Here is a 20,857-nt window from a genome sequence, read left to right on the forward strand (position 1 = left end):
ACATTGGCTCAGAAGCAAGTCCCAATTCTGTATCCGGCCAGCTTTCTCCCAAGTAAATGCAAACACTTGTAATTTTCCAGCTAGTAACTTGAAAGGGGTTGCCACTGGGTAAAGAAAGCTTACTTTTAAGGAACCAAGTTGAAGGCGGCTGTGGACTACCCGCTCTCCGGGATGCCTTCAATGCTAACAATGGCTTCCGGTCACATTTTCGGTAATGTCCTTGCATGCAGTAAACTAGTATGTCAGGGCGAGGGCGATGTTCACAGATTAGCCTACTAAATGCAAAGTGTACCTTTCAAAATCTAAAGCTAGCATAGCAAAATGGCACATTCCATCCTCCCCCGCCCCCCGCCGCCGTAATCTGAGGTGGTAGAGGCCGGCATGTCTCTACCCGCTCTGTGCCACGGAATAGGCAGACGGGCCAGCTGCTTCCCGTGGGAGGTGAGGGAAGGGTTTGCGCTTGCGCGGGTCCTTTGCCCGTACTCATCATGGCGGCCGCCGTCTTCAGGACCGGCGCGGTCCGCCGCTGACCGCCGGCGAGCCACGACTCCTGCCCACACCCGGCATGGCGGCCAAGGGGCCCCGGCAGCGGCCTCGAGGGGCGCCCGGGGATGCGGCCTCCCGGCAGCGCGACGAGGTGCCCCCGCCGGCCGCTGAGGAGGCCAAAGCCGAGTAGGTGGCCGATCCTGGCACGGGGGGGCGGGCCGGGGGCCGGGGTGTCTGTGCCGCAGGCAACGGGACCGGGGGAGGGATGCAAAGCCCCCTGGAGGAAGGGGGTGCTCGGAGGGGGGACGGGGTGGGTGCAAGAGAGGAGGCTGGCATTTTGGCCAGGGGGAGCCCTCCAGGGCTGGGTTGAAAGGGTCTTGACGCCTTGCTGACTTTAAGGGCCCCCCCTCGCCTCCCGCATCGCTGTGCCACGCTGAGCATCTGTCACGCTCATTCTAGTTATTTTTGCGGAAAAGGTAATTTCAGGAGCTCAGCCTTCCCCACGCAGATGCCCTCCAGCTGGGGGAGCCACAGTTCCCAGCAACAGAGTTCAAGGATGCTGGACCTTGGAGTCCAACACATCTATATGGCACCTGATTGGGGGAGTCTGGTCCATCCCATTGCATCCCAGTTGGCTACCCACCTCTGACCCAGTGGGTGCCATAAAGCACCAAGGCAGCCCCATTTCCCCATTCTCTTCAGTCCCACATCTTCCACCCCAAATCTCAGCCTTACACAATTCACATACAAGCCCTATATCAATGCAGTTTCCTGGGGCATCAAAGCAAAACCCCCTGGATGTTCTCCCTAAATTCACGTGGGGTCCAGTCACGGGGGATCCTGTGACACGCCTGCTCTCTTCGTCTCTTGTGTGCTACAAGCTTCTGTTTGCAACTGTGCCTTGCGTTCTGGTGCTTCTGGAACAAGGTGTGGTGTTGCTTTAAGCCCCCAAACTAGTCTCCCCAGTACCGATTTTTCCTGTGCTCTCATTGTGCACAGTGGTTAGTGGGAAAGCATTGTAAAAGGCACCTTTGGTAACCTGTCCTGTAGAGTGGAGCTTTCATCCTGTTTTAGTTATAGAGCAGACAAGGTTTGGTCTAGACAGTATTTTGATGGATTTAAAATTGGCTCCCAACAGCAGATCTGGGTGAAATTTCAACAGCGGTAGCTTTGGATTATCCCCGATTATGCAGCAGGGAAAATTCTTAAAAGCATGGATTTAGTTGTTTAGTTACTTGGCAGTGTTTCTGGATCTTTAGGAGTGCTCTGTTTTAAATCCAGCAGCCTTGGTCACCATACCGCTTCTGTCTAACCCCCACACATGTAATGTATGTAATCCACTAACAGGGCTAATGCCCACATCTTTTGGCTCTTGCCTAGGTCATCTGGGAGCAAAGCAGGGCATGTCTGGGCCCCTGAAGGATCTACAGCATTTAAGTGTCTAATATCGGCCAGGTTTTGTGCTGCCCTGCTGAGTAACATCTCTGACTGCGACGAGACCTTTAACTACTGGGAACCTGTGAGTGACTTCCTTGCTTTTAATGAAGTGCCTCGCTCTGTTGTGAGTCAGTCAATGTTAATTTAATTTTTAGGATGCTGTTGGATTTAACATTGTAAGAAACCAATTGTACCCTCTGCCCTCGCATGAAGCAAGTTCGCCATCCCCTGCTACTAGTTGCAAGCCCAGTAGTTCCTAGTTCCTCTTGACGAGGATTTCCTGCCTGCGAGGCGAGTCTCCATGCAGCGTATGCTGCTACAGCAAGACTCGGGGCACCTTCTGAGTTGGCATTCCTAACCTGTGTTGCAGATGCACTACCTCATTTATGGCAAAGGCTTCCAGACATGGGAATATTCTCCTGTCTACGCGATCCGCTCTTATGCTTATCTGTGGCTCCACGCCTTGCCAGCCATGTTCCATGCCAGAGCTCTGCAAACAAACAAGGTAAGATGCATATCCCGATCTCCTCTTGGTGCAGGGCAGGACCTCTTTTCCAGAGTAATCCAGCCAGAGGAACATTAACAACTACTTACAGGTTGTTTTTTTCTCTCCTCCTCTTCCTCCTCCTCGCCTATTATGAGAGCACCTGAGGTGTGAGCCTTCTGTTTTTTAGAGAGAGGCTTCCAAGCCACGCCCATTTCCTGTTTCATTTCCCACCTTCCTGCTCATGAGGAGGCCTTTGCTCCCAAGGAGGCTACAGTTAATCCTCTGGATGGGGGCAACACCTGTGTCATGTGCCTCCCTTTGAGGTTGCTAGGAGGCTGTAACGGTGCACTGTCCCATGTCTAGGCTCTGCCCCCTTTATGGCCCATGCCATTTTGCCCCCAGCTCGTTCAGAATACCCCACCCTATTTGATTTTGTTCTTATGTCACTGGTGCACTGGTTCTCTCCTGCAGTGCTTTTTTGGAAAAAGAAGAAATTGTATGTTTGTGGGGGCAAACCTATGTGGGTTTGGACTAAACGAAAGGCCAGGGCCTATTGGCCCTATAGCCTTTTTTGCTGTCTAAACCTGCATAGGATTGCACCTGAAATAGTCTCAACAGCTGTTCTGACACTCAGGCAATATTAATGTGCTTTAAGCCATGAAATCTACAATTTGCATTATTGCATGATGTGAAAGCCATGATAATCTTTCCATTTTCTGCTCAAACGTGTGTGTGCATGCGCACAAAGCCAGTGACCTATGAAAGGAAGTGACATCTCTCTTTAAACACAAACAGTCATTCTAATAGGAGACTGTGGGCTGGACGTTATCCTGCAGACCCCACAGTGAATGGCCAGGCTGCATGTATATGTAAACAACCAACCTTCAGATTTATGGCAGCAGTGCCCTTAGATGACATCCCAGTTTGCACATTTAATAGGGCAATGCTTCCACGAAGGGTCTGTCCAAAACCCTTTAGCACTGCCAACAACCTTTGGGTCTTTTCATTCATCAAGGATCACATGAATTTTAAAGTCAGCGCAGTCTCTCCGGTCCAGCCTCTGGCTTTATGTTATCTCACCAGAAGCTGGGGAAACCTGGCTTGAGTACTTTTTGCTTCTGCAAGACCTAAACCTATCACTATTCCTCCTAGGTTCTTATCTTCTATTTCCTGCGCTGTCTGATGGCCTTCCTGAGTTGTGTGTGTGAGCTTTATTTTTATAAGTGAGTACAAAAAAGCTTCTTTTGTTACTGTTGTGAATAATACGCTGTGCGTAGTACGCATGGTTGCAAAGGTATTTCTTGGTTTGCATATTACTATGCCCTGGTAAACCACTAGAGCAATTCAAAGCTACACTTTGGTATGTTGGAAGACCTGATTCAGCGGAGAGATCTGAAAAGCTGCAGCAGTTCCTTGGGTTGCCTTACCTAGCATACGGAACAATTAAACTGTCAGTGCATTAGCTCCATCTATTAGCTGCCGCTCAGAATAGTCTTACTTGCTTCTCCCGGCAGCCCTCAGTCTCAGCCAGGATACTGAGAGACCCTGGTAAACAGGTGCAAGGGAATAGGGAGCTAGCTAGAGAAGTTTGAAGGGCTTGTTGAAATGCACAGTTGTAACGCAGGTGGTCTGCCTAAACAGACCTGCCAGCAGCTGGAATCTTGGTGTAGAACTGGTCTGAAGACGTGTTCGTAGCTTATCCTCCTGTTACGCCGGCATACGGAGCTGCGTTGTACCGCCTAGTACAATTGGCCCGCTGTGCTCTCCTTTGCCGCTAGTAGCTCTCCTGGGTCTTTCCTAGGCCCAGCACCTGAGAGTCCCTCTTTCCTGGAGATAATTCAAAGGCCTTCTCCAGGCAAGACGTCTGCGCTTCTAGCAGCGCATCGTCTGTTACACAGTGACTTACTACCTGTGTTCCACAGCAGTGTCATGGTCTGGCTGTGCTCTCTGCTTCCTCAGGGCAGTGTGCAAGAAATTCGGGCTGCACGTGAGCCGTCTCATGTTGGCTTTCTTGGTACTCAGCACTGGGATGTTCTGCTCAGCAGCTGGTAAGTAAAGACATGAATCAGGCAGGGATCGATTTCATGGTGGAATCTGATGGGTAAGGAGGTTTTTTTTCGGTGGGGTTTTCCTTGGTTAGGTATGGACTTGGGTAGTGGAGACAGAGGGAGGCATTCAACCCAGTGGGAGAGAGAAGAAAGTTGTGTGAGAGTAAAAGTCATGCTCTCTGCCTAAGTGGACTTTTCCTCTCCAATTTTTCCGGTTTCCTGCCTGAGATCCAGCTCAGCCTGCAAGTGCTTTTCAAGCTAGAAACGTAAACAAAAATAATCACCAAGATGCTCAAGTTCTGGCAAGGGCTTCGGAGTTTCACTGGGTGGCTAGCACAGTAGTTTTCCAGAAACGGTGATGCACAAGAACGGTTTCTCGGTTGAGTTTCAGCAGATTAAGAGCATGCAAGCCACTCCCCTTGCTTTGCACCGGTCGTATTACGTTTCGGAGAGAGAAGGGCATTCACGTAAAGCCTTCGTGTCAGCTGTACTGAGCTCCTGTCTTGTCTCCGGAGCTCTCTGCATCCCAGGATAAGCAGAGAGGATCTGCTGGGAAACATTTCCGGTGGTACAGGCAGGTGGGCCCCCAGGCAGCAAGAGGATGCTTCAGAAACATCTGTTCCAATTGAAGCTTTGCAGGGGTTACGCACGTGAATGGCCACATATTGACTGAGGCCTGTGCCTTTGCGAGCCGCTTATGGGGGTTCAGGCAGGAGTTGGGCTCTTCCTCTTGCAGCCTGCTGCCTTTAGCCAGAGATGAAGGCAAGACTGAGCAGAGCTTCTGGGCAACCAGAGATGCCCGGAACCTTCAGCATGCAGAGCAGGTGCTCTCCTCCTGAGCCGTGGCTCCTTTCCTAGATCGCATGATTTTCGGACCCTGCTGAGAACGCCTGCCGCCGCCGCCGCCACCGAGAAGCCTCGAGGGGCCCTTGGTGCTCTGTGCGCATGCTGCCAGGTCCTGACTGCCTTCTGCTTCCTTTGCGTTTCAGCCTTCCTCCCCAGCAGCTTCTGCATGTACAGCACAGTGATAGCAATGACGGGGTGGTACATGGATAAAATCCCTCTGGCCGTCCTCGGAGTGGCTGCTGGAGCCATCGTGGGCTGGCCCTTCAGTGCAGCGCTTGGGTAAGCAAAAGAGTGCCGGGAGCAAAGTGGGGACGGGAGCACTCGGGGCTGGGTGGCTTGGTCGGGGATCAGGCCAGCCAGCAAGGCAGTGGGAAGGCACCAGTGACTAATGGGGTGGGCTACAAACAAGCAAACAAAAGCTCATTCTTGTCATTCTAAAAATAGTTCAGAAAGTCCAGGAGAGCCCCTGGAGGATGTCAGTACCACACAAAGCACCCACAAATGACCGTCAGTGAGGACTCACAAGAACACAATAAATAGGTGAAGTCTTGTGAAGAGAAGCCTGGAGCACATGTCTTTAGCACCTGGCTCTTGGCTGGTGGATGTTGAGGTCTTGGTTGAAGCAACACAAACCCTGCAGGGCTGAGGTCAGCTCACCCCCTTCTTTTTCCAAAAGCCCTCTCCGCATTCCTTTTGCCCTGCTGCTTTCCTGTGCTACTTCTCAATTTCCACCCCTTCTAAATTTCACACCCTACTCCTGCTGCTGTTCTAAAAAGAAAGTGAGTTTTCAAGAAAAGGTCTTGAATAATTTAGAAACAGGCTGCATTCCAAGGTAGGCACTTAATTAAAAGTCTCTAGATGGTTGCTTGGGGACTGGAGATTTAGGGAGTTTTCCAAAGGCATTCAATCAGTGCTTTTAAGCATCCAGGCAGGCATTTAGACAGTCATTACCAATCGCTTGGGAACGGGGAAAGGGCTTGGGTGACTAAAGCATCTGTTTTGGTAGGCTTCCAATTGCCTTTGACTTCCTGATCCTGAAAAGGAGGTGGAAGAGCTTCTTGCAGTGGTCCCTTGCAGCACTGGTGGTGTTCCTGGTGAGTCCCCCAAATTGGGGGTGGGGGGTGGAATGATGGGGCTGAGCATCGAGCCCGATTCAGCAATGGGGCTGCAGTTTCCCTCATTGCCTCTGTGAGGACAGAGCAGGAGAAGACTCTGTGTGTTGAACAAGCAGAGCAAGCAGCTAGTCCTGTGAAGGTCTCAGGTGTTGCCATGGGGCAGACATGAGCTGCTGCACTTTTGTGACCTGAGCAAGGGCCAAAACATACCTGGTGGACACATGACTCTGTATGGAGTGAACACAGGAATACAGAAATTTTCCTTGGACACAGTCAGTCACAGCCCCTTCTCATCCAGTGGCGTCCAGACGGCTTGACAAAGGCACTCCGGAGTTTCTTTCTCCCATTCTGGGCAGTGCTGTTCTTTGCTTGTTCATTAATGCGGGAAATTCAAGCGTTGGTGCGGGGCCGTCTGGGGCATGCAGCCGATTTCTGACGAGCAGCGTGCTTTTTGTTGAAGGTGCCCCTGGTCATTATCGACAGCTACCATTACGGGAAGCTAGTGGTCACGCCGCTCAACATCGTCTTGTATAACGTCTTCACACCGCATGGACCTGATCTTTATGGTAAGCCCGCCTGCAGAAGCTGGGGGAACAGTTGGGGTCCTGAGTGTGCCGTGGTTAATCGTGCAAGCTGTGCTCCGGTGGGTTGATATTTTTATGCATTGATTTATAGCCTGCCTTTCAGCCTCTAACAGGCTCCCCAAGCTGGGGTAAATCATTCAAAACAGAGTTCAACATATTCAGCTAGCATTGCGAGAAATTCCCAGGTGCAAGTTCCACGCGGCTTCACTCGCGTGCCTAGAAGCGTGGTCACTTCTGCTGAGGCCAGTGATGTCGTTGTGGCTTTAGGAGAGCAAAGGACTTGCAAGCGTGTTCTTAATTTGGCGTTTCTGCACTAAACTGGAAGTCCGAGGGAGCTGGCAGCTTTGGCGGAAGACGTGCCTTCCGCAGGTGCCGGGGAATTCCCCGTAGTGCTGGTCGCGTCACCATGCACAGCATGTGTGTGTGTGGGAGTTGGATGCACAGGGAGGTTTGCCCGACCCCTGCAAAACCGCTGGTGAATGTGCCTGAAATGACGGTGCCTTCGGAGTTGTGGGCTGCCAAGCAGATCAGTTTTCCGTCGGGTGCTCGCTTCGTGAACCGCAGCCTCGCCCCGGGTGAGACCACTGGCCCATCCTGCTCGAAACAGGTGGCTGTCCTGACAGCAGGCCTCCGAGGCCCCAAGGGGAGGCGGACCTAGGCACACCGCCACGCGGCACCTGGCTTCCCGCGTCTGCAGCAGTGCGATCTTTGCCCTTGGCGGGTCCTTCATCCCTGTCGAATGGTTGCAGAACACATCCCCGCAAGACCTTGGAGCCTCTTCCGTCTGTCAGCGCACAGAGCCTGACCTTTCATGCATGAGCATAAGCTGACTCGGCTGTCCTCCGGGGAGCTGTGGATGCGGTAGAGTCTTACTCAGAATGACGCTTATGTAATGTTCTCATGCTGTGATGGCGTCTAGTCTGGAAACGTGATGGGGGGAAGGCTGTGGATGCTGAACCTGCTCTGCCGAGGCGCGTGCTCACAGATGACTCAAGGACAGGTCCGTATCCAGGAGGATTCTTCTTCGTTTGTTCTGGCTTTGGATTAAACCTCCACATTTGCCCCACCTGCCTTTGGGTCCACCTCTCTGGCATGGGTGTTGTTTTGTTTTAAAGCAAGCTTCTAGATCTTATGGGCACTGATAAACATTTGAAAAGGAAAACAAAGCAGGGCTTGAAAGATGGTTCCTTAGGTCAGAAAAATAACATTCCGGACAACTCCCTTTCTGTATCCTGCAGCTGTTGCTCAGGGCCTGAACTTATCCAGGGCACTGTCCGGCTACTAAAGGCCACTCCAGCCTGCTAAACATTAGATACTGGCACCTTTCTGCAGAACTGGGGACATGCTGCTGGCGTTCTGTCTTACTCACCTTGTTCTGCACATTGGTGCGCTTGTCTGTCCAGTCTTCCTTTCCCTCCTTCTGCTCCCACCTTTCCCACGTTGCAGGAAAATCTTGAAATGGCTGAACGCCTGGTTTGTCCTCTTTCCAAGATTTGCCTGCAAATGATGCGAGTTATTGCTTTGATGTGCTTTATTTAGTAGCAAGGCACTGCCGAAAAGGAGCACAGGTTTGGAGGCCATATTCTTGCAGAAACCCTCGCTGGAGAACTGGCCCTGGCTAACCGAACTGCATTTCTGTCTGCCTCTGATTCCATGACCGTGGGCTTCCCTCGGAGCCAAAGCAGACTCTCGCAGGGGATGCTACAGCCCCAGGACAGCCTATCTTGGCACGTGCAGTGCTTGGGGGCAGCAGTGGCAAAGGCTTGTGGACTTCAGATCCTGATTTTGGGATTCCCAGAGAAGGCACCCGCTGATCCCTGTGGGATACAGGATGCTGGGCTGGGCGGACCTTTGTTCATGGTCTTTTGTTCATTTCCGGTCCAGAATCTGTGGATGTACCAGCTTTGCTGCTGCCTGGGATTCTGCAACATCTAAATTACGGCGCGGATGCTTTGCTTGTCGAGGAGAAGTCACATTTCCTGCAATGGCCTCTTTTCCCTCCTGCAGGCACGGAGCCCTGGTCCTTCTACTTCGTAAACGGATTCTTGAACTTCAACGTGGCTTTTGCTCTGGCGCTCCTGGCCTTGCCGTTGACCTGCCTCATGGAAAGCCTGCTGCAGAAATTTCATGGTGAGTGTCGCAGTTTTTTCCTTCTTGACATGGAGGCTCGGGTGGAACCTGCCCGATATCCTTGGCATCCACGAAACCACGAGCAAAGGAGGTATCTGGGACATAGCTTGGCATGCTGGGAATCTCAGCTGAAAAGACAAACTTAAAGCAAGTTTCTAGGCCCTATTATTGCTAGAAAAAGCATCTCAAGGCCACGGCAGCTTCTGGGGAAACTTATCAGGCTGAGTAAGGCCTGTCTTGCATTCTATGCCGCACCTCTTGATACATTCAGAAACAGGTTAAATTTTCCATACATTTTGGTGTGCCTTCTCCATACAGCCCATGCAGTTCCAGATTTCTTGCCTTTTTATCTTCTGCAGTTTCTGCTACTATAAATTGGCAGTTGTGTCTGCTTTTGGCGAGCTACAGTGCTGAAACACGCCTTCCCGCTCTGCTTCGAAATAAGAAAAGACGGAAAAACAGCAGACCTGTTTCCCCTCCCAGTGTCATGCCACTCTGCCCTTTCAGAAACGTTTGCCTTAAAAAAAAATCCTTGTCACCTGTGGATTAACCAATGCCAGCCTTATTTGCAGAAATAAAGCAACGTATAACCAGCAGCAGCGCAAGTGTGTCGCAGGGACAAAGTGCAGGTTTCTTTGTTGCATGTTTGTGGCACTACAATGTAAGTGCAGAGAGGGCCGGGAAAGAACCCACTGTAGAGAGAAGTCTCAGCTGGCACTGTTTTTTATTCCTAGGAGCATCAGCCTGCAAGCAGGAGTATATAGCTGGGAGCTTGCAACCGCTGAGGCTTAGCTGGTTTGCGTTTGGTGACCTGGGGTACCGCTCTCTGGCTTAGGAGCGCAAGGACCCCCTGTCTGGATTAGGCCAGTGTTCAACACGTGTTAGCTGACGAATGAGACCCCAGCAGCCACTGGGGCTAGAAGGCCCCCCGGGATCGGCGAGGCCTGCATTCGGCTCCCTGACCCCACCCCACGCTTGGCGCAAGGCACAGGAGCTTGTGCGCCCAGGGAGAGCCACTAGAGTGCGCCAGCTCCCCGTCCTCCGCAGAGAGCCTTGTGCACTGTAGGACAGGCAGGCCGCCTGCCAGCCCAGCCCGGCAGCGGCAGTTCTGGTAACTCCCCACTCCATGCCTTTCGGCTTAGCAGATTGTGTCCCGAAGCCGCAGGGGTCCCTTCTGTGGTACGCCCTGTTCTTGCGGGCTTGTGAAACGCAGCCCTGGCCTGATTTGGCGAACACCCAAGCTTCTCCTTTCGGGGGCGATTCGGTGCTGCCTCCACAGCCCTTGCAAATTGGAGTAATTGGCTGTTATTTTCAAATAAACGACTTCCTGCCTCATTGGAGGGGAGATGAAGGGTGTTTTCTTTTCTTTTCTTTTGAAGCAGAGAAGGAATGCGCTTTGGGAGTTCCGGGCCTATTCTGTTGCTTCTGTAGCGAAGCGGCAGAGGCTTTGGAAGTGCCCCTCCCTAAGCAAGCATCTTTAGCCTCCACTTCTTAAGCTCCTCCGAGATTTCTCCTTTGGATGACCTTGTACAGCAGCTTGCAGGTAGCTGGCACTCCAGGGAGTGCGCTCTTGTTTTCCCACTGCGAGGCTTATAAACCTGCCAGCCTGTTCTGGCGGGACCTGCGCGCCTGCCTGTGCATGAACCCGTGTGCAAACTGGGCTGACCCATGCCGTCGCTGCTCCGCACGCACAGAGGAAGCCCCGCTGCATAGAAGGGCCGGGATTCACCTCTGTGCCCTGTTAAAGCACCAGGGTGTTGTTTTCACCCTGGGTTTTCTTTCCAGCAGTGCCTGGCCAGACCCTGTGAGAAGCTGATGCGCTGGTCCCAAAAGGCAGGGAGTTCCCCCACACCCCGTCTTTTGCCCCACATCTCTGGTCTTCGGAGTGGGGCTTTCCCTGTAGTGTATGAAGCCCGGGGCAGCTTTTCCACCCCGCAGCAGTTGTCATGGAGAGAAAGAGCTACGTCCTGTGCCGGGCAGGGATTGTGGGGTGGGGGAACCGAAAGGCCTGCCGTGAGACCCTTTAACTTTTCCCCTATGAGGATCTTCCCCAGCTGACCTTTTTTTCTTCCAGTTCAGAATCTGGGCCGCCCTTACTGGCTGACCCTCTCTCCTATGTACATCTGGATCCTGGTTTTCTTCAGCCAACCGCACAAGGAGGAGAGGTTCCTGTATCCGATCTACCCCCTTATTTGCCTCTGTGGGGCTGTGGGGCTCTCAGCTCTCCAGGTGTGTTCTTTGGAAGGGAGGGGCTCAGGGAGGGAGCTGTGCAGTGTTCCACGTATGAAAGGACATGTCCACACGGGACAACAGGTTCCCTCTGATGGCTCTTCCGGAGGAAGATCCATCCAGACAGGAGCACTCTGTACCTTCGTAACCATGAGGACTAGAAACTAGCTGTCCCACTCTTCTCAGTTCCCAGAGATGCTGAACTGTGCTTATTTATAAATGAACCATTTGAAAATCCTGCCCCAAGTTTTCCTGTACTAGCCTCACTTCATGTAAGACTACAGGTCACGTTTCTTTTAAAAGAAAAAATCATTTAAAATATTTTTCCAGCTGCTTTTCAGGGTACAGGCCTGCCCACCCCAGCTTATAGCATTAAACTTCATATAATAAATATTAAAGCAAAAAGAAGTGACAAACATTCACAAAGCAGACAGCAGCAATAAAACCCAGCATAATGGGCAGCTTTGTTATGTAGCTGCATCAACCCACAAAACTGGACAGGCCAGTAAAAAAGTAGTCAGTGAAAGGCCAGAGTAAAAACACAGGACCTCAGAGCCTCCTTCAAAGCCAGCCAAAGGCTTGCCATACCATAGTCAAGTGGCTAGCCCTCATGAATCCTCAGGCATGCATCACACAGTATAGTTTTCCTGCATGGGAACTGGAGAAATATGTTTTAAAAAAAGACTAAGCATACCTCCATCTTGTTGGAAAGGAACACGAGTGTACTTTGCCACACGTGTGTCGAGAAGCTGCTGCAGCTTCCGGATGTGTGTCTTCGTGGCCAGACAGAACCGTTTGTGGCCCTCCTCCCTTGTCCGATCGCATGCATCGTCATTCCCGGACTTGTGTCGAAATATCTGGTGCGAAGCTGTCGTGAGAGGACTCTCCCCTGCATCCGGAGTGGCCCCAGCCTGGGCTCCCCATTGCCGTCCAAACAACATGCCTCTTTTGCTCTCTCCCCGCTCACAGAAATGCTACCACTTCGTCTTCCAGCGCTACCGCCTGGAGCACTACACGGCCTCTTCCAACTGGCTGGCACTGGGCACAGTGCTCCTCTTCGGCCTCCTGTCCTTGTCGCGCTCCATGGCCCTGTTCAGAGGTGGGTGCCGCAGCAGTGCTGTCCCCTCTGTGCGCCTCAGACTAACTAGCACGACCCCTGGCGCGTCTGGCCTGTTCCTTCCCTGCCGGGAGGGCTCAGGTGGATCGGGACGCCTGGCCGGCTGCTCGGCCACATCCACGGGGGGAGGCGCCATGGGGCTGCAGGAAGACTCTGAGTTTCTGCCTCCAGGAGCGTTGCCAAATCCGAACCCAGCCGCCCTCCTGGGGCAGGTGTCTGCCTGTCTGGGATGCTGAAGACTACTGGCGGGGGCCGTGGGATTTAACGCCCCTGCACCCCCTCCCGCAAACATACACATCGGCTGTGAGGCTGACTTGAGGGTACCTCAGCCTGGAGCCTTCAGGATGGGAAATGTATAAAAATTGCTCGTTGGCAGCTGAGTCCCTCTTGAGACGCCAGCGTGGGTCCCGCTTGGAGACAGGCGTGGACAAATGCCCCCCCAGCCCCTGGGGAGCCGCTGCTGCTGGCCAGCGCAGGCAGTACCGGCTGGAAGCCCCGAGGGCCTCCGCGGAGCGCACCTGCGGGGGCTGCCTTTGTCCTCTGAGGGGGGTCCGGGTCCTGCAGGAGAGTTCATTTCTCAGTTCATCTCTTCCCCACAGGTTACCACGGGCCTCTTGACCTCTACCCAGAATTCCACAGAATCGCCACTGACCCCACCATCCACACCGTGCCGGAGGGCCGGCCAGTTCACGTGTGTGTCGGGAAGGAATGGCACCGATTCCCCAGCAGCTTCCTCCTGCCAGAGAAGTAAGCTTCTTGTCAGAAACGTAGCCGGGCTTAATCCCGAGACGGTCCAGGCCCTTATGCACATGCCCTGGTAACGTGGATGCCAAGAGCCTAGGCGAGGACTCTCTTTCCTGGAGCTGAATTCCAGCCTGGCTGCAGCAATTCCCAGGCAGGATCCGAGTCTGGCTGGAGCAGCTCCTCTTGAGGAAAGGCTGCCGCGTCTGGGACCGTTAGGCCAAGAAAATAAGCGAGGAGAGACTTGTCTCAGGGGTACAACATGGTGCGTGGTGAAGAAGACGTGGAGAGGGAGCTGTTTTGCTCCTGTCCTCATAATATTAGAGCCTCAAGGTTTATCTCCAAGCTCATTGGAGAGAGATTCAGAGCAGAGACAAGGCGATGCTTCTGTTAGCGGAACGGTGGAATTTATTCCCACAAGATGTCGTGACAGCCACCATTCTGGATGGTTTTTAAAGAGGATCAGACAAATTCTGAAGCGGGAGGGGGCTGTCGGTGGCCAGTGGCCTTGTTGGCCCTTCGCGGCCACCAGGATCAGAGCCACGGTGCTGTCGAATGGTGCCCCACGGAGGGCTTCCATCGCGCTGGCTCCCCTGTGAGCAGAATACTGGACTGGGTGGACCTCTGGCCTGGCTCAGCAGAGCCCTTGTGTTCTGAAGGCCACCTTTCTCAGTGGCTAAGCCTGGAAATTGGCCCGCATTAGATCCTGGGCTGTGGTTTTTGTGGCAGTCCTGCTGGCAGAAGGCAGAAGAAATGTGGTGAGGGAGCACAGTTCGGGTGCAGGCATTTCACACTCCCAAGGATTCTAGTCCTCCTGGCTGCCAACACTTAAGGAAAGCTTGACTGCCAGCCTACTAGTTGAGCAGGTCTGGGCTCAGGAAGGTCTGGCTGGCATATGCATTCTGGGGAGCTTCCATGGTTGCATGGTGCCAGGCCCTTCCCCACACAGGCAATGGTTACGCAAGAAGGCAGCGCTGTGCTGAATGCCTCGCGCAAGGGAAGAGGCGCGATGGAAGCCGGGCCAGCTTGCTTCCTGGACTTGACTCAGGACTGGCAGAATTGCATGGGTTTGGGGCTTTAAATGGGCTTCGCATGGGAGCCGTTGTGGCACTTCAGCCTGCACTTCTAAGTACCTCTGCAGTTTCCAACCAAGGCAGCATTCCCAGTAGAGACGTTTCTGCAGCTGTAAATTCAAGATTTTAATAACCTAAGGGCACCTAGATCATAAAGCGCCAGACGGGTGTCTTAAATAAAGAGAGGGAGGGAGAACGAGGCGTTAAATCCTTGCCCCCATCACAGGGGAGCAGTTCTTAAGAGAAACAGAACTCTGCATCGAAACCGCAGCACCATCACATCGAGCCTGGATTAGTTCCCAGCGTGCCAGAGATCAGGGTCCAGGCAACAGCTGAGAGCGGCGATCTTGAAGTCACTGAAGCGCAGGCCAAGGAGTGTGGAGGATGAAACACCTGTGAATTTCAAAATGTGAATTTCACAAGGGCCTGTACTGGCTGCAGGCTGCTCATCTTCCCTCTTCCTGACAAAGGGTCCTGGTTCTGCTTGCCTTCCCGGAGTGTCGCTCTCTCCTCCTCCTGGCGGACCTGACCCAGGTGGGCTTGGCATCTCTCTGCTGCTGTGCAGAAGCACCCAGAGCTTGTCCTGCAAGGAGCAGTCAGTAAGCACAAGACAGAGGTGCTTCTTCGCAGCCCCGCCTTCCCACTGAGGTCAAGGGGGCCCAGCACACAACGAAGGCCCCCGGAGGTGTTGCCCAGCGGTCCTCAGGCAGGGCCTGGCCGCGCTTACGGCCCTCCTCCCATGAGGTCACTGCCTGTGCTTCTGAAAATGGTGCCGCAGGAAGGTTTGCATGTGCTTCTCTGTCCCTCTTGCAGTTGGCAGCTTCAGTTCATTCCATCCGAATTCAGGGGCCAGCTGCCAAAACCGTTTGCCAAGGGACCAGCAGCCACGCGCATGATTCCAACGGACATGAACGACCAAAACCAGGAAGAGCCCTCCAGATATGTAAGTGGCACGCTCTGCTCACACGTGCTCCGGCCCTTCGCATGCTTCCAGAAAGCGCTGTCGCTCTGCCCTTGCCCGGGGTGCACTCGTGGGCAGTGGGGCTTCCCGTTCGATCGCGCTGTCTTTCTGTCTGATCCCAAGTATGTAGGGCAATCGCTCGGGAACCTCAGTGGAGCTAAATAGCTTAGGAAATGCTTTCCGGTAGAAGAAGCCGTTCTGCCAATGGTGCTCAGACTCCCAAGGATTCTAGCAAATGCGAGCTCTCTCATCAAGCGGTCAGGGGACGAGGAAGGCCACGGGGCCTCTGGAAGAAGGTCAGCCAGGCTGACACGGGCAGCTGCTGCTCCCCAGCTGATGCAGTCTGCATTGACCAGGCAGCGCTGAGATGCTCAGGCCAGCTTTCCCCAACCTGTCGCCCGCCAGGTGTGCTGGACCGCACCTCCCAGGATCTGCCTGGGGAACGCCAGGAGTCATGGCAAACACCTCGGGGGAGACCGGCTGCGGAGAGCTGCTTAGGATGGGCATGTGCCCGGCTGATGTTCAAGGGAAGCCGCTTCCCCAGACAAGGAACTGCGCGCGGCGTGGCTGGGGCTGCCCAGAGAGGGCTCGGAGGGCTTGGGCGGCATCCCCGAAGTGGAGGGTCCCTGCCCCAGCTGCCCTCTCTTCCTACAGTTTGATATTTCCAAATGCCACTACCTGGTGGATTTGGACACCCCAAGCGAAGCGCCCAGGGAGCCGAGGTACGCCGCCAACACGGATGCCTGGATGAGCATTGCCTACAAGCCCTTCCTGGACAGTTCCAGGTAAGCCGCTGCCGCGGGTGAGGAAACGGGGGTCACAGAGGGAGGACTCCTTCTGGCCGGGGCCCGAGCGGAGCTTCCTGCAGCACGAGCACAGTGGGCCCGCGCTCTGCGACGGGAGGCCCGACCGCACCGAGGGCTGTTCTGGAAACGAGGCGTGTCTCCCTACATGGGCCTGCCTGTCATTGTGCACTCGTCCCGACGGGGCTGCCCTCCGGGGAGGCCGACGGCCTGGCGCTATTTCTGACAACGGCCCTCTGGAGGGCAGAGCTCGGGCCGCGCTTGAGCTCCACCTGGGCGCCTCTGCCGTGGAGAAGGAATGTTTGCCCCAGCCGAGGGGGCTGTTGGCAGCCCGCAGGCGGCTCCTCTCTCTCCGCCCCCGCCCAGAGGCGAGCCTTGGCCCGCCAGCATGAGTCCCGGGGCGTGACGTCAATGCACCCCCTCACCTCGGAATCTGCCTTGTCCCCGGGTCGCCCACCCGTCTGCAGAGGCCACGCACAACACGGCCACTCGCCCAGGTGTGCCTGCACATCGCAGGCGGCCGCCTTTCCAAGGAGCGCGCCCGCCGCCACCACCTTCAGCGGGAAAGGAAAGCTGCTTTCAGGGCTCTTCCCGGCCCTCGCCTCTTCCCTCCCCACCTCACAGGGGCCGCGGCAAGAGCACCATCTGCACTACAGCATTTGGAACCTGTCTGGCATTCCCCACATTGCGCTCGCGCTCGCGCACTCTCTCTCATTCTCTCCCTCTCTGAAAAATTGAGTGTGATTGGGAATCGCAGTCCCTTTTATGGAAGCGCTCGACGAGTGGGTGGCTGGGAACCCAGCCCTGTGAGAATTTCCCCGGGAAGCGGGGCAGTGGTGGGAGAGGTGTTAGTAGATTAGCAGCTTGGCTGAGAAACGGCACTGCCAGCCCCGGAGACGGAGGCGGCGGGTGCCGCCAGGAGAGGCAGCATCCTGCGTCTCTAGTGGACGCCGAGGCTCACCGGCAGCGCCTCCCTTCGAAGGCGGCCAGACCTGGTGCTCAGGTTCCCCCAGCCTCCGGTCGTTTGGTGCTTTCCTGGCCGTCGTACGCTTTTCCGCCCATCCGAAGGCTTAGTTTCTGCCCAGAAAAGCTTTGAGCTACAGCAATATTTTTGGCCTTTATGCTAGAAATCTGCTCCTAAAAGCGGCCCCACAGTGGCCTTCCCACCCTTCCCTGAAAGCGGTTTCGAATCTTCCTCTGAAGAAATGGAGCCGAGATCCCAGGTGCTCCAATTTCCACGGAGTCAGTCCTTTCCCGTGAATTAAGCTTGCGCCATTCTGCGTGTGGGGATCAGGCGTGCCCGGCGTGTTTCAGGCATGTGCTTTTCATACTCTGTCCGTCTGGTGCGGCTGCAGAGGGAGCCATGTCCAGAAGCGAGCTGCAGATCTCCAGTCCCGCAGTTTCTGAACAGGCAGCCTGGGACTCGCTCCCTCCGAATCGCAGGATGGTTCTGCTCTCCATTAGCTCATCTGTCCCGGAGAGGGCAGGGCCTTGTGACCGACAGGAGGCACGGGGCGCAGTCCCTGTGGGATGCGCCTGGCGCGAGACCGCCTCTCCCCTTCCTGGGGAGGCCCCTGGGCTCGCCTCGAGCACGGACGGCGGCTCCGCTGCCCCGTCCCCCGGTTGCGAGGGGGGCGAGCACGCAGGCCTGCTGGACGTTGGCACTCGGACTCTTGGCAGCTGCGCCTTTGATCTGAGCAGAGAAGCCAGGAGGGGACCGACCGGGGTGGCTGTTGGCTATTTTCGGAGGCTGGAATTGGACCAGCCGGGGTGGGGGAGGGAGGGGGGCCGTGCGGCTGCCTGCGACAGGCCCATGCCTCGGGCCGCCTGCCCCTCGCTCCACCAGGCTGATCGATTGCTGCGGTGCAGTCATCCATCCGCCTGGCCTCGCTTGGAAGGTCCCCACTCCATGGCAGGGCCGCATCCTGCCTCCAGGACAGCCAGTTTGGTGCTTGGACGCGAGGGCAGAAAGGTCGCAAAGTGCACGCATGCACGCACGCATGCACGCACGTCCGCCTGGGGAAGGGCCCCATGCCGGGCTGGGGGGACGGCCCCGCTCGAGCTTTCGTCTGCTTTCATCCTTCCCGCAACAGCTGCCCCACTTCTCTGGGAACAGAATGACCCCGGCTGCTGGATTCGCAGTCGCTGAACCCGCAGCTTCTGGGAGACCACGAGTCCCCCGTTGACGTCAGCGAGCGCCGCGGCAACTCTCAATTGGCTCTGATAAATGGTGCCGCTAATTGAATTAGAGCGCACTCTGAGCCTTCGACTAATTATGCTGCTCAGCTTGTCTGGACTGTTGAATTCTGCAAAGGCTGAGCACTCCAGCTCCAGCTCCGGGGAGTAGAAGGCCGCCGAGGAAGCTGTTTGGGATCGACATCTTTCTGCCTCTCGGCTCAGCTTTTGCCGCATACCTGTGGACTCTTGGAAAGCCCCTGCGTCGTCGTCAGCAGATTGCATTTGTACCCTCCTTTCTTCCGCTTGTAAAGAACCCACGGCGGCTCGCAAGCTTCTTGTCCTCCTCATTTTATCCTCACAACAGCAACCCTCTGAGGCAGGTCAGGCTGTGATTGGCCCAAAGTTTGGTGGCTGAGCTGGGACTGGAACCCAGTTCTCTTGAACCACAGCTCAGTGGTCTTAACCACTACACCACCCTGGCAATCTGGGCATTAGGCTACAATCCTGGTGAGGGGATTATGGGAATTGTCATCTACCACGTCTGGAGGGCCACAGGATGGGGAAGCCTGCCCTGCATTGTTTGTGGGCAAGTCCATTTCAGGGCCCAGTTTCAGAAGTTGGGTCGCTGTGCTTGCTAGATTCACCTCGGGAGTCTGTGTGGTGTGGTGGTTAAGAGCGCAGGGCTGGGACTCAGGAGACCTGGGTTCTAGTCCCCACGCAGCCATGAAGCCAAGTGGCACAGACTCTCAACCTAACCCACCTTGCAGGGTTGTTGTGCAGATAAGATGGCGAGCAGGAGGAGAAGAATGATGTAAGCTGCTTTGAGTTCTTTGAAAAAGAAAAAGGCAGGACTGAGACCTAAGCAACAAATAAGAACCCGTCACAGTTTGTCGTACGTATTATTGCCAAGTCCCTCTTGCTTTTCCAGGTCTTCCAAGCTGTTTCGGGCCTTCTACATCCCCTTCCTCTCAGACCAGTACACCACCTACATGAACTATACCATCCTGAAGCCACGACGCTTGAAGCAGGCCAGGAAAAAGCCGGGTGCCTAGCACCTCTCAGGACTGGAAGAGGGGCGCCCGAGGGCCCGGTTTCTGCTTCGGGTTTCAGAGCCCCGCCTGCCAGCCCCGGTTGCGGACGTGGCATGGGCTGGTGGGGAGGGAAGCACGCCCACCTTTGGCTGTAAGGAGGCGCGAACCGACCCCGGAGACAGTCCTGTGCTCTGCTTTCGGAAACTCTTCTGGGGAAGGGCTGGCCAGGTGCGGTCGGCCAGTCCGTCGTCTCTCTTGCTGAGCAGCCGGCAGGGATGATGCTGTGCTGACGGAGAGGGGCCGCCCCCTCGTGGCAGCTGGAGCCAGTGGGGGCCACGTCCCGGGCCCTCCAGCATCCCCCACCTCCACAGGCCATCCCGCCTGCCCAGGGATGAGCGGTCCAAGTTTTTCCCCCAGCGGCCTTTTGGAGAGAGAATTCGGCAGGAGCAGCAGGTGCGCCAGGGTCTGCAGGGGAACCGCCCTCCTCTACTCTCACTCAGCTGGAATAACTTGCACTTTCAAAAACCGTGACTTCTGTTAATTGAGCAATTTAGTGACCTATGAGTTCTGTGTGGATAGGTTTTTATTTTAAAGACCTTTTATTGTCTTTGTCTTCAGCGGCTGCCGAAACGCCATTTCTCCGTTTTCCTTTTACTCTCCTCTGAATGCAGGGCTCTTCGTGAAATGTCTGGCTTTGCAGCATTCCCAAATTTACAGCGAGGTAGGAAAGAGAGCGCGCTCTCCCCGTTTTTGTGCAGCGTCGCTGTGGAAGCCGGCCGCGTCATTTCTCTGTCATGTACCACGAGGCTGTCTTTAGTGCCGATTAAAAATCAGGGTTCATCCTCTCCAGAGAGAGTTACTGAACTTCATAATTCGGTAGCCAACAATAGAGGAAGACTCAGAATTATACAGCCAGGATTTCTCCCCGAGTTCTCTGCACACGGATGCAAGAGCGTTCCTCCCATCTCTCCCTCTGCACCTCCCCTCCCCTCCCCTCCCGCGGGGCCGGCCGAACTCTCCCTGGACTCCAAGGGAGATGAAAACTGTTCGGCATCACACGAAAGCCGGCTGCTCTTTGCATCCTGGGAAACAGAGGCCCCTCTTCGGAGGCTGGAGCTGGCGCTCCGAGAACCCAAGAGACTCCCGCAGCCAAGAGGGGTGGGAAGAGCTGCTCGTGCAGAGATGCGCTCCGCCACGAGGGGGGGCGTGTGGCCTGCCAGCACTTCCCACAAGGGCTCACTCTTTCCCCTGCCATCTCAGCTCCCCAAGCTAGGGCCCTCTTTCTAACCCTCGCCTGCCCCAGCGGGCCCGGGCCTTGGGGGATTGGGGCCGGCCAGCTTTTGCCCCTTCCAGACAGCACCGGCTCCCCCGTTTACACGCCAGATGAGCTCTTCCGTGCTTTGGACATCCGCCGGGAAGGCGGCCATCCAGCCTTCCTCACTGCTAGGAACATCTTACTGCGTAGAGAATGACTTCTTGGCCTTGCTTTTGCATTCTGGGCTCCACGTCCATCGCCCCCCCCCCCCGCCCCCAGCTGCCTTTTCTCCGTATGACAGGGAAGCGCCTTGCAGCGGCTCAATTGTGCGCAGAG

The 20,857-nt window shown here is 55.2% G+C and overlaps 1 protein-coding gene across 2 annotated transcripts; it reads left to right on the plus strand.

The window, feature by feature from the left end:
* The first annotated feature begins 508 nt into the window (after nt 1-508).
* On the plus strand, nt 509-20,111 carry ALG9 (ALG9 alpha-1,2-mannosyltransferase). Of its 2 annotated transcripts, XM_044456317.1 has the most exons (16): nt 509-672; nt 1,867-2,005; nt 2,294-2,428; nt 3,563-3,633; nt 4,370-4,458; nt 5,448-5,583; nt 6,311-6,398; nt 6,880-6,985; nt 9,011-9,133; nt 11,208-11,362; nt 12,332-12,461; nt 13,079-13,226; nt 15,107-15,236; nt 15,909-16,039; nt 19,164-19,719; nt 19,938-20,111. In XM_044456317.1, the coding sequence occupies exons 1-15, from the start codon at nt 566-568 to the stop codon at nt 19,285-19,287; spliced, it is 1,812 nt and encodes a 603-aa protein (XP_044312252.1). In that variant the 5' UTR covers nt 509-565; the 3' UTR covers nt 19,288-19,719; nt 19,938-20,111. The 2 variants fall into 2 exon arrangements, with proteins under 2 accessions (XP_044312252.1, XP_044312253.1); XM_044456318.1 differs by lacking the exons at nt 5,448-5,583; nt 6,311-6,398; nt 6,880-6,985 and having other exon boundaries at nt 19,164-20,111.
* The last annotated feature ends 746 nt before the right edge of the window (nt 20,112-20,857 follow it).

Source organism: Varanus komodoensis, unplaced genomic scaffold (genome assembly GCF_004798865.1).
Source record: "Varanus komodoensis strain SLA01 unplaced genomic scaffold, ASM479886v1 scaffold83, whole genome shotgun sequence".
Lineage (NCBI taxonomy): Eukaryota > Metazoa > Chordata > Lepidosauria > Squamata > Varanidae > Varanus > Varanus komodoensis.